We start from the raw sequence: 11,484 nt of genomic DNA, 5'->3' as shown, positions 1-11,484 counted from the left end.
TTTAGCCCAGCTGTCTCGAGCACAGCTGACTCAAAGCAAAGGAACAGCGTGTCTTCAAATGAGCTGAGAACTGGGACTGAACGTGCCGTGTGGGCTTTCCTAGTTCTAATGTGGCAGTGAGTAAGTTGAATGTAATTAACTATTATTCAGTTTTAAGGAAACAAAATTCTCAAGAGAAATTGGAAAGTCCACACCAACTGAGAAAAGAAAGAAAAAGACACACTTTATTAAAGAAGAAAAATACATTTACAGCGCTAGGAGAAGCAACACATCAGCTCTACAAGCGTTCAGTGAAGGCTCTCAAACCTTCTTATTGTGGGTGAGTACAGAAACAAAAACGGATATGTAGAATCATTAGTTAATTGGTCAGAGTGTACAGATAAACTAAAAATATTATTGACCATGTCATGAGCCACCACTTGCCCAAAAGTGTTATCAGAGGATTTGGGAGGGGGAAAGGGTCCCTGTTGCCAAGGAACCAGAGCTTGTAACCAGGCAACCTGGGCTCCTGACCCAACTGGGCCGAAGACATCGCAAAAATATATGATATGCTTTTTAAAATGCTGCATGTCATAGCTTATACAAATTATAAGTGAATCAGACTAAAGTTCAAGTAACAGTTTAGCTATTGTAAAGATTCCAGTGAGTCAACTGGCGAGTAAAAAATCGCCCACACAGAACAGAATAATCCCCTTCTTATACTGAGTACATTCTCCTTTATGGATGATTAGAAACATAAAATAAACATTTTTATGTTAACCCCTGGGGGAGTGTGTAACATTGAACAGTCACAAGGCAAAATATAGGGAAAAAGTAATATTTTAGTGTTGCTAATTAGAAACCCTTTCAATGCCCTTTGATAAGTGTAGCGGCAGCCACTAAATGATGCTAATCTGAGCCTGATCGATATCACTAGGCAAGACTGGCCAGGTGTTGAATTTTTCAATTTATTGTATTTTTATAGAGACATAAATGCAAGTACATCTTTGTTTTAAAATAGGTCTTTTAATATAGTAAAGAAACTAGTGAGTCTGTTCTTCAAGCACAGATCAATAAAAACCAAACAGAGGGAGAATGTCAACACTTGTACCCTGTCCCTAAAAGGAAACAAAGGACCCCGAATCAGAACACATCGCAGGAGGCGGGGGAGGGGGAAACAAAATGTGGGGGAATTGGACTGAAGTAGGGGGTAGAGGATGTCACACAATTTATATCAAAGAATAAAGAATATTGCCAGTTCATGCATGTCATTTCCAAAATATGTGAAATATGTTTAAATTGTGTTATCTGAAATGTGTGCATATTTAATGTAATCACAATATAAAGGTATTAATGTGATACCATGTGATCACTTGAAGTATAAATAGGAATTATATGTTAAAATATGTGAAAGCATCAAAACTTTCAAACCCTTTTCACCAGCAACCTTGGTCCAGTGACATCATGACAAAGATAAGCCCATAGGGAGGCCAGTGTTTAAAATGCAACGCCAAGGTCTGGATGATTTGGGAGTCATTAAAAAGATAAATGATTTTAGTTTGCAGTGGGCAGACTGATATTGAACAACTAGTCTCTGGGATGATGAAAAACGTAATAGTAATGCATTTACAACATCGCAGTCTTCCTGTGAAGATTGCCATGGCTTAACTGGGGAATACCAAATAAAGTGACACAAATTCACGCCATCAACAAGGTCACAACAATCTCCACTGAAAACCACTATTGATGCAATAGCAGTTTAGCAAAAGCAGAAGTCAAGACTCTATTTCGACACAAAATGTCAGTATACCAAAAAAGAGCCTTTTATCCTTTTCCCACACACCACTGACTCTGTGGTTATAAGATGAAGACAGACTACTTCCCACTCTTTTGCAGTTGTTAGTTGCCAATGATACAGCAGTTAGGGCACTTCCAGTACTACTTGAGAAGCTTTAAATGTTATGTTTATATATTTATATTTATACACCGTCAAGTGTTCAGTGTTGAATCAACTCAGAGTGGACTCACGGACTTTGAATTGAATCAAAATTGTGCATTTTACTGTATATTATTTTTAGGGTCATTCTGATGAAGATTGTGAAACATCTGTGCTTCTTCATACTTTAATAACGTGTATGTACTGTTATTAACTGAGTGAGTGTGGCTCTTTTCCTATAATTCATTTTAGAAATATGGCCAGGATAGAATGGGACACACAGTCAGAACATAGACTTGGCCAGACCTTGAGATGAGGCAATAAAGCGCTCAGTAACAGCCACTACTCTTTGCCAAAATCAGCCATGGAAAAGACATCTGAAATGTTCGTAACAACAAACCAGTCAGTGCATTTGCTTCACCCTCACAGCTTTTCCTGATTAAAAAGACAAATAAATGAGTTGTCCTCTGGCAGTTGGCCCTGGCATTGAAGACTGTTTATCTGAGGTCAGTGGCCTTTGTCTTTGTTTGATACCAGACTATATAAACCTCAGCAGCTGCCTGCCTTTCCTCCACTAGGCTGGACTGTGGCATACTTACCCTCACTTCTAGAACATTCCCTCAGGCTGCTCAGCAGACTCTTCCTGCAGAGGGTGCAAACCGGTCATCATGTCTCCAGCCAGTGATGTTTATCTCATTACGGGAGCCTGTGGCTTCCTGGGAGAGAGGATCTGCCGGCAGCTCCTGGAGGAAGAGCAGGGACTCGCTGAGATCCGACTCTTTGACAAGAAATCCAAGCCTGAGCTTGTCCAGTCCCTTCAAGGTAAAAATACTAGTATTTTTCACATGAATCACTTCTAGACCTTCTCAGGCTTAAACTGCATCACACCTAGGGAAATAAATGTCACTGATGACTGATGTATCTACGAATAGACTCAGTGATTGATTGGTGCTTTTTCTTTTGATTGGTTAGTTAGTTCATTGTTTTATTGGTTTGTGGATCAATTGATTGGTTGTGATTGTGTGAAGGTGGCTGTGTTTCAGTGGGGCATTAGGGATTGAATGGTGTACATTTTCTATTTTTAGATTTTTAAGTAAGAAGTTCACTTATTATTTTGCTTTATTTCTAATATACTTTGTTTAATGATGCGCGGTTAAAATTGAAGTCATTCTCATATGCTTCATATTAATATTGCAATTAAGTGAGGTTTTTCAGCCCTCCTGTACCTTATGTTCTTTTTTTTTCATTTCCTAGTAGTCAAAAACGTTTTTGACTGAATTATTGATTCATTTATTGACTAACTGGCAGCATCCACAAGTCAGACCAAAGTGAGCATGTTCGAGGGGGACATCAGAGACAGCGAGCTACTGAGGAGAGCCTGTCGTGGAGTGACCCTGGTTGTCCACACTGCATCTATCATTGACATCGTCGGAGCTGTGGACTACAGTGAACTCCATGGTGTTAACGTGAAAGGTGAAAAAACCACCTCCTGACCCCGTTCAGGAGCATTTTTTTCAAGATTAATATCAATGCTTTATACATTTTCACTCATATAGCTAACAGACCTGGGTCAAATAGGTATTTGTTTTGGATTCAAATACTTTTCTATGCTTTACTGTCTGGTGTATTAGAACCAATGAAATGCTCTCAAAAAGTGCAAACCCCACCTTCTGGTCATATTGGCAGGCTCAATAACACCAGGCAAGATCAATAGAGCACAGAAAAGTATTTGAATCCACAACAAATACGTATTTGACCCAGGTCTGGTAACTAATCCACAGCTGTACAGTATGTAATGTAAAGTAGACTACATTGATAGTTAAGACGATAGATTGTCTGTGAATTACTGCCATTTAGCAGACAATCTTATCTAGAGAAACTTGCACAACTTCAGCATTTTTACACGGTATCCATTTCAACTAGATATACTGCAGCAATGCATGTAAGGTACCTTGCTCGAGAGTAAAACGACAGTAGTTAGTATCCTATGTGGGAATTGAACCTACACCCGTCAAGTCGGGGCCGTCATCAGTGGGGGTGGGGGTATGAGGTTTCATGGGTCCTGGAAGAGGCCCTGGTCTATGAACTTGTGGTAAATATTACTGTCCTGGGCCCAGGAATAATATAATCATATAATGTTGTGCCGAGCCATTCTGAAGTCATTCTGCTACGTCTCACTCTTCCTCAGGGACCCAGCTCCTGCTGGAAGCCTGCATCCAGGAGAGCGTGGCGTCCTTTGTCTACACCAGCAGCATCGAGGTGGCAGGCCCCAACCCGCAGGGCGACCCAGTCATCAACGGTGATGAGGACACGCCCTACCCCGCCCGTCTCAAGTTCCCATACAGCAGAACCAAGCAGGAGGCGGAGCAGCTGAGCCTTCGGGCGCACGGAGAGCCCCTGCGCAACGGGGGCCGGCTGGCCACCTGCATCCTGCGGCCCATGTACATCTACGGCGATGGCTGTCCCTTCCTCATCCTCCACATGGCTAACGGCATCCGCAACGGCAACGTGCTGCTGCGCACGTCCCGGCGCGATGCCAAAGTCAACCCCGCGTACGTGGGGAACGTGGCCCTCGCCCACCTCCGCGCCGCGCAGGCCCTGAGGGACCCCGAGAGGAGGGCGGTGGTTGGGGGGAACTTCTACTTCATTTCGGACGACACGCCGCCCGTCAGCTACTCGGATTTCAACCACGTGTTGATGTCGCCGCTGGGGTTCGGCATCCAGGAGAAGCTTCTCCTGCCCTATCCCCTCCTCTTCTTCCTCTCCTTCCTCATGGAGCTGCTCCAGTGGTTGCTCCGCCCCTTCCTGCGGTACTGCCCACCGCTGAACCGGCAGCTCTTAATCATGGTCAACACGCCCTTCACGTTTTCTTATCGGAAAGCCCAGAAAGACATAGGGTACACTCCCCGCTATAGTTGGGAGGAGTCACACAAGCGCACCACTGATTGGCTGGCCACCCTCCTGCCTCAGGAGAGAGAGCGAATCAAGACTCACTGACCCCTCAATTGAAAACGTTTGGGGAATCGGCCACAGCAATCATATATACATTTTTTTGTCTGGTTACTTTCTGTGGTGATACTGTAGCTATTTCCCACCCTTCAAGTATATAATATGTAGAGACAGCAATGCCAATAGAACCCTATGGGGAGCACATCAGAACCAGGAAGTACAAATATTTCGCTGAACAGCCATGTTCAGTTGTGTCCTTGGTTACACGCTTAATCACGTGTACAACGACGATAGCTCAGACATAGACTAAAATAAATAAAAAATTAATATCCTGTGATTTTTTTAACTAATGTAATGTACAGAGTTAACATCAATATTTTAGTGGAAGTATTCTATTTTTGCTGTGAAAAATGAATGGAGCCCAATGGGGTGACATAGCTCATGAGGTAAGAGCGGTTGGCTGGCAGTGGGAGGGTTGCCGGTTCAATCCCCCGCCCTGGGCGTGTTGAAGTGTCCCTGAGCAAGACACCTAACCCCTAATTGCTCCCAACGAGTTGACTGGTACCTTGCATGGCCGCCTTTCACCGTTGGTGTGTGTGTGTGTGAGAATGGGTGAATGAGAGGCATCAACTGTAAAGCGCTTTGGATAAAAGCGCTATATAAATGCAGCCCATTTACCATTCAATGGGGAAACTTGCTTTTTGAGCGAAAATAGATAGATCATAGATATCAGCAGGGGGCGACATTACATCTAGTGCTGAGTTTGAGAACCGAAAGCTGGCCCCTTGTTCCCACCCCAGTAGGGGCAAACAGTATCTTATGTGTGATACATAAATATGTGATACATAAAGTGATATATAAAGGATCAATGTGGTTGGGGACAGAATTAAAGATTTGTTTTTGATGGCTTGTAGAACTCTGCATGTGTGTATGAATCTTATTACAATTTCAACACTGTGTTTAAAAATGTCTCTCTTTGTAACACATAAATTGTATACTTGTAACACAAAAGTAGTAACTTTGACACAAAATGTGTTGAAAGCAACACAAAATATGTGACACAAAAAGTGTGTTGGATATTAACACATCCTTGGGGATAATAAAGACTCAACTAACTAATCCTTTTATTGAGTGTGGGACATGAACCAGTGAGTGGAAATTAATATGATTTATATCCCTTGACAGAAAAGAACGTACGCACTTACTGTACGTCGCTTTGGATAAAAGCATCTGCCAAATAAATGTAATGTAAGACTGTCAAAGAGAATGACACAAATACAGCGCTAGGGTTCACTCAAGGTCTGTGGTCTACTCTTCGAGAATGGGAGAGCCCAGCGTAGCTGTGCTTAGAGGCACATATCAAAAAGCAAGCAGCGTGTGCTTTGTTAGAGTTGGAGTGAAAACATAGGCCTACTGGACAGTAGATCTCCTGGAACAGGGTTGGGAACCAATATGCTAAACATTGCGTTGAAAATATATACGTATTTATTTATTTATTTATTTATAGCATTGCGACAAGATTGCTGTTCCCCACAGCCCAACTGACGTTTAGCAGCTGGATCATTCAGACTGCTCATTCCTTTCAACAGGCCTGGACCACGGTATTAAAATAAGCCAGGACTCAGAAGGCCCTATGTTTAAAGGAGCCGACATACATCGGCTTGATCATACTGACGCCCTCTTCTTAGTAATGGTATTGTCGTCCGTGAACAATTTGTTCCTTTGAACGTATCTTTTTTATGAACCAAAGAAACTGACTCATCCCCAAGTAAGGATTTGTTCCTTCCGTTCAGCTCTCCGTAAATTACGTTCCGAACGTGCCATTCGGTGGAGCTGCAGCTACTCTTCCTACCTAACCATTTTCACCGTTGGGCTCTGTTGTCTGTGGTAGCCATTAGCTAAGCACAGTATTGATCCGCTTGAGCGGGCGTGCTTTGCTGACTGTGAAGCAACTGCAGTGCAGTTCATGACCTTAAAGCGGTTGGGACCGAATTCGAAAAGGCAGTAAACATTATAATTCCTTGGGTCTGGATCCGAAACAAGTTTTGGATTAGCAGCTCTACGTGTCTTCCTTCCTCCCCCATTTTTTCGTAATTGCTATTGCGAACTCGCCTGAGTAATAAGCAGACCTATAGAATTAAATGCAATTGGCTTGCTAGCTGGTTAGTCCAGTTACATCTGAGAAACGCTATATAGGTTGTGGGTAGCCAACTCTCATATTTGCGCGATGTAAATAAACCGTGAATGAAAGTGGCCATCAGTAGCCTATGTTAATTCCCAACGGAGACATCGCATTTTAATGCAGAGCAGGGTTGCCAGACTGGGGAGTTTTACCTAAATTATGGGGTGTTTAAGAATTCATAGGGGGATTTTTCACAGTGAAAATGTAGGTCGTGGATTTTATTATTTAATTTGCGTGTGCAACTGATGTATTTATTGGCTGATGTACCGTAAATGTCCAATGGGGAGATTATTTTTGGGCTTGGAGCATTGAGGATGTCCCGCAAATGTAGGCCTACTGCATATCAAAGGAGAGAATTTGACCGGATTAGGGGTATACGAGGTGTAAGAAGAAAAAGATTATTATTACCATTATTAGGACTGAATACTTTTAAATTCCTTTTTTCATACATAGTTTTCTGAGGTGGGAAAGAGAAATGAATAGTCACAATAATTAGATTTGATCAGTGTCTGGTTGATTTAGGGAGGCCAGTCTCCCCGTCAATAGGGAGTCTGATGTTCTCGTTCCCTAGCCAAGAAACAGTCTATTGTATTGTTAATCAGGTCTCCGTGTTTGGAATAGTTTTTGATCACCCACTCCCGGCTGCTATTCTATAATTGAGTACTATGCAATTCAGTGGCGACGAGTTGTCGCGTAGGCTTATAACCTGCATTGTCCTAATGATACTTTGACCGCAACTATCTGGACGGCAGCAATGGTTGATGTGCTATTGTTTGAGACTTGAGCGGATAACCTTACAGAGGTGACCTCATATTGGCCCACCCAGGTCACAGGGTGAAACACAGAGGTACTGATCAAAAAAGTGAATTTGACTGGATTAGAGAGCAGGTGAGGTTCTCTCAGATTGGCCCACTACAAGGTGAGACACTTCAGGTCAACTGTACTTGGCTCCCATGTTTTCCAACCCCTCAAAGCTTTTCCCGATTAAAAAGACAAATAAATGAGTTGACCTCATGAGGGGTTGGGCCTGGCATTGAGGACTGAGGTCAGTGGCCTTTGTTTGTTACCAGACTATATAAACCTCTGCAGCTGCCTGCCTTTCCTCCACTAGGCTGGACAGTGGCATCCTTACCCTCACTTCTAGAACATTCCCTCAGGCTGCTCAGCAGACTCTTCCTGCAGAGGGTGCAAACCGGTCATCATGTCTCCAGCCAGTGATGTTTATCTCATTACGGGAGCCTGTGGCTTCCTGGGAGAGAGGATCTGCCGGTTGCTCCTGGAGGAAGAGCAGGGACTCGCTGAGATCCGACTCTTGGACAGGAATTCCAAGCCTGAGCTTGTCCAGTCCCTTCAAGGTAAAAAATACTACTTTTTTTCCTCCTAAATCACTTCTAGGACTTCTCACGCTAAAACTGCATTGCACCTTGCCTAATGTAACCGATGACTGGTGTATCTATGAATAGACTCAGTGATTGATTGGTGCATTTTGTTTTGGATTGGTTGGTTTGTTCATTTTTTATTGGTTTGTTGATTAATTGATTGGCTGTGATTGTGTAAAAGTGGTTGTGTTTCAGTGGGGCATTAGGGATTGAATTATGTAAATTTTGTATGATTAAAATACTTTGTTTAATTATGCATGGTTCAAGTATATTGAAATTAAGTTGCAATTAAGGTTTTTCCTAGTTTTCAAAAAAGTTTGACTGAATTATTGATTGATTTATTGACCGACTGGCAGCATCCACAAGTCAGACCAAAGTGAGCATGTTCGAGGGGGACATCAGAGACAGCGAGCTACTGAGGAGAGCCTGTCGGGGAGTGACCCTGGTTATCCACACTGCATCTATCATTGACATCGTCGGAGCTGTGGACTACAGTGAACTCTATGGTGTCAACGTGAAAGGTGAAAAGACTGTACTTCTACCCAGGAGCGAATGTGTAGCCATCTACTCCAGCACGCCGTTCAGCAACTGAATAACCAGTGCTGAATAATGAGTTTCAAGTGCTGTCGAAACTTACTTTGCACATATAATTACACAAAATTCATTCACTGCGATGAAGTTGATCATTGTGGACACTGTAGTTATATAAATCATAGGCTTAGAACTCCGCTGAGATATATTTTCCGATTTTCTCTGAAACTGAGACTTAATAAACTGAACAGAGCAGCTGAATAACAACTGCATGAAATGCCACCGATCTGTGTGCGTGCAGTCCCAGCGAGCCAAAGCTGTGGGTTATCTGTGGAACTGTAAGAGGAGAATGACGGTGCATACACTATGTAAACGCACACTCCAATGAGAAGGGAGGGAGAGATGTTTATCCAAGCTTACGCAAATCAAACTTACAGGTAAAGTGGGGCTTCAACAAAGAGGGGAGAAAAAGTATTAACAAATGTTAGCTTTGCATTCTGTAGTTTTTTTTTTTTCATTAGGAGTTTGTAGCATACAGTAGTTCATAATGAAGATGAGAAACAATTTTTTTAATGCTAAAATAATATTTTAAGTTTATCATGGACTTCTCTCAGTGATGGGGTGGTGGGGGGGTGGTCCACACACATATTTAGCAGACAGTCCTGGGCCCAAGAATAATATAATCATAATTTTGTGCCGAGCCATTCTGAAGTCGTTCTCACTCTTCCTCAGGGACCCAGCTCCTGCTGGAAGCCTGCATCCAGGAGAGCGTGGCGTCCTTTGTCTACACCAGCAGCATCGAGGTGGCAGGCCCCAACCCGCAGGGCGACCCAGTCATCAACGGTGATGAGGACACGCCCTACCCCGCCCGTCTCAAGTTCCCGTACAGCAGGACCAAGCAGGAGGCGGAGCAGCTGAGCCTTCGGGCGCACGGCGAGCCCCTGCGCAACGGGGGCCGGCTGGCCACCTGCATCCTGCGGCCCATGTACATCTACGGCGATGGCTGCCCCTTCCTCCTCCTCAACATGGCTAAAGGCATCCGCAACGGCAACGTGCTGCTGCGCATTTCCCGGCGCGATGCTAAAGTCAACCCCGCGTACGTGGGGAACGTGGCCCTCGCCCACCTTCGCGCCGCGCAGGCCCTGAGGGACCCCGAGAGGAGGGCGGTGGTTGGGGGGAACTTCTACTTCATTTCGGACGACACGCCACCCGTCAGCTACTCGGATTTCAACCACGTGTTGATGTCGCCGCTCGGGTTCGGCATCCAGGAGAAGCTTCTCCTGCCCTATCCCCTCCTCTTCTTCCTCTCCTTCCTCATGGAGCTGCTCCAGTGGTTGCTCCGCCCCTTCCTGCGGTACTGCCCACCGCTGAACCGGCAGCTCTTAATCTTGGTCAACACGCCCTTCACGTTTTCTTATCGGAAAGCCCAGAAAGACATAGGGTACACTCCCCGCTATAGTTGGGAGGAGTCACACAAGCGCACCACTGATTGGCTGGCCACCCTCCTGCCTCAGGAGAGAGAGCGAATCAAGACTCACTGACTGCTCCTGACCCCAATATTGAAACTATTAGGGGAATCGGCCACAGCAATCATGTGTTTATATATATATATTGTTTTTGTCTGTTTTAAAGTGTTGCATAATAAACATAATCATTCTGAGTGTGTGTATTTTTAGACAAAAACAGGCTCCACTTTCTCAATTAAAATCCGTGTTTATCAGCAGTGCGGTGGGATTCTGGTAGTCTTCAGTATATTTCTCAGCTTAGTGCAGAACGGTCTTCCCCTGCATATTCTGACTATGGGACTCTCTGAATGGGATGTAAAAGTGTTTCGGGATCTTTCATACTGTCAATGGTAAGAGATTAAAAAGTGCACAGATCCAATGTGAACCTTCAAGTACGCAGGAATAGGACAGTTTTAATATGGGATTCACTTCTTTATGGTATTTAAAGCTGGAAATCAACATACTAGAGATCTGATGACAACCAATATTAAAGAGCCCCAAATAGTTCTGTATTGAACACTAGCAGTGATCATGAAAAAAGGTGGTAGACCCCAGAATATAATGTGCATTGCTCTAATACTTTTTTTTTTTTGAAGGAAAGTCCAAGTTGAGCTTAACCCATCAAGTTCAGGAAGTGATTACACATCTGCATGGGTGGAACTGCTCTCTCAAAATGCAACACATAATGTATAATTTTTTTTATGTACCTACATGTCTAGTTAAGGACAGCACATCTGTGGTGATAGCTATCTTGCAGGCTGGTAGGGGGCAACAGTATCTTATCTGTGATGTATAAATACATCATCCTTGTAGATGTATAAAGGATGTGCTGTGGGTTCGGGGACCGAAAAAATATGGCTGTTGATGGCTTGTGGAATTTACTTTGCGTACATGCCTAAATCTTATTACACTCTCAATATTGTCCGAGTTAAAAAAACATCTGTCTTTGTAACGCATAAATTGCATATTTGTAATACAAATGTAGTAACTTTGTCACAAAATATGTTGAAAGTAACACAAAAA

At 43.5% G+C, this 11,484-nt stretch overlaps 2 protein-coding genes and 1 long non-coding RNA gene across 7 annotated transcripts; 2 read left to right on the top strand and 1 right to left on the bottom strand.

Annotated features, from left to right (window-relative positions):
- Positions 1–47: 47 nt before the first annotated feature.
- Positions 48–5,983, top strand: LOC135241158 (3 beta-hydroxysteroid dehydrogenase/Delta 5-->4-isomerase-like). The gene is made up of 4 exons (XM_064311314.1): positions 48–319; positions 2,494–2,737; positions 3,224–3,388; positions 4,104–5,983. Exons 2-4 carry the CDS (start codon positions 2,584–2,586, stop codon positions 4,910–4,912), a joined length of 1,128 nt encoding a protein of 375 aa, XP_064167384.1. The 5' UTR covers positions 48–319; positions 2,494–2,583; the 3' UTR covers positions 4,913–5,983.
- A 363-nt stretch (positions 5,984–6,346) lies between these two features.
- LOC135241160 (uncharacterized) lies at positions 6,347–8,296 on the bottom strand. Its single transcript, XR_010325912.1, has 2 exons — positions 8,155–8,296; positions 6,347–7,184 (listed from the first exon to the last, which is right to left on the bottom strand). It is a non-coding gene; the product is annotated as an uncharacterized LOC135241160 (long non-coding RNA).
- LOC135241156 (3 beta-hydroxysteroid dehydrogenase/Delta 5-->4-isomerase-like) lies at positions 6,409–10,616 on the top strand. Of its 5 annotated transcripts, none has more exons than XM_064311311.1 (4): positions 6,409–6,632; positions 8,158–8,401; positions 8,782–8,946; positions 9,689–10,616. In XM_064311311.1, the coding sequence occupies exons 2-4, from the start codon at positions 8,248–8,250 to the stop codon at positions 10,495–10,497; spliced, it is 1,128 nt and encodes a 375-aa protein (XP_064167381.1). In that variant the 5' UTR covers positions 6,409–6,632; positions 8,158–8,247; the 3' UTR covers positions 10,498–10,616. The 5 variants fall into 5 exon arrangements, with proteins under 5 accessions (XP_064167381.1, XP_064167379.1, XP_064167383.1 ...); XM_064311309.1 differs by having other exon boundaries at positions 6,409–6,663; XM_064311313.1 differs by having other exon boundaries at positions 6,410–6,557.
- Positions 10,617–11,484: the final 868 nt, after the last annotated feature.

Source organism: Anguilla rostrata, chromosome 15, assembly GCF_018555375.3.
Source record: "Anguilla rostrata isolate EN2019 chromosome 15, ASM1855537v3, whole genome shotgun sequence".
In the NCBI taxonomy this organism is placed as follows: Eukaryota; Metazoa; Chordata; class Actinopteri; order Anguilliformes; family Anguillidae; genus Anguilla; species Anguilla rostrata.
The sequence above is the reverse complement of the archived record's forward strand: the minus strand, read 5'-3'. Positions and strand labels throughout refer to the sequence as shown.

Coding starts and splice junctions, on each gene's coding strand:
- LOC135241156 (XM_064311311.1), top strand. CDS start 8,248: ATGTCTCCAGCCAGTGATGTTTATCTCATTACGGGAGCCTGTGGCTTC. Junction 8,402..8,781: donor GCTTGTCCAGTCCCTTCAAG/GTAAAAAATACT, acceptor ACCGACTGGCAG/CATCCACAAGTCAGACCAAA. Junction 8,947..9,688: donor CTATGGTGTCAACGTGAAAG/GTGAAAAGACTG, acceptor ACTCTTCCTCAG/GGACCCAGCTCCTGCTGGAA.
- LOC135241158 (XM_064311314.1), top strand. CDS start 2,584: ATGTCTCCAGCCAGTGATGTTTATCTCATTACGGGAGCCTGTGGCTTC. Junction 2,738..3,223: donor GCTTGTCCAGTCCCTTCAAG/GTAAAAATACTA, acceptor ACTAACTGGCAG/CATCCACAAGTCAGACCAAA. Junction 3,389..4,103: donor CCATGGTGTTAACGTGAAAG/GTGAAAAAACCA, acceptor ACTCTTCCTCAG/GGACCCAGCTCCTGCTGGAA.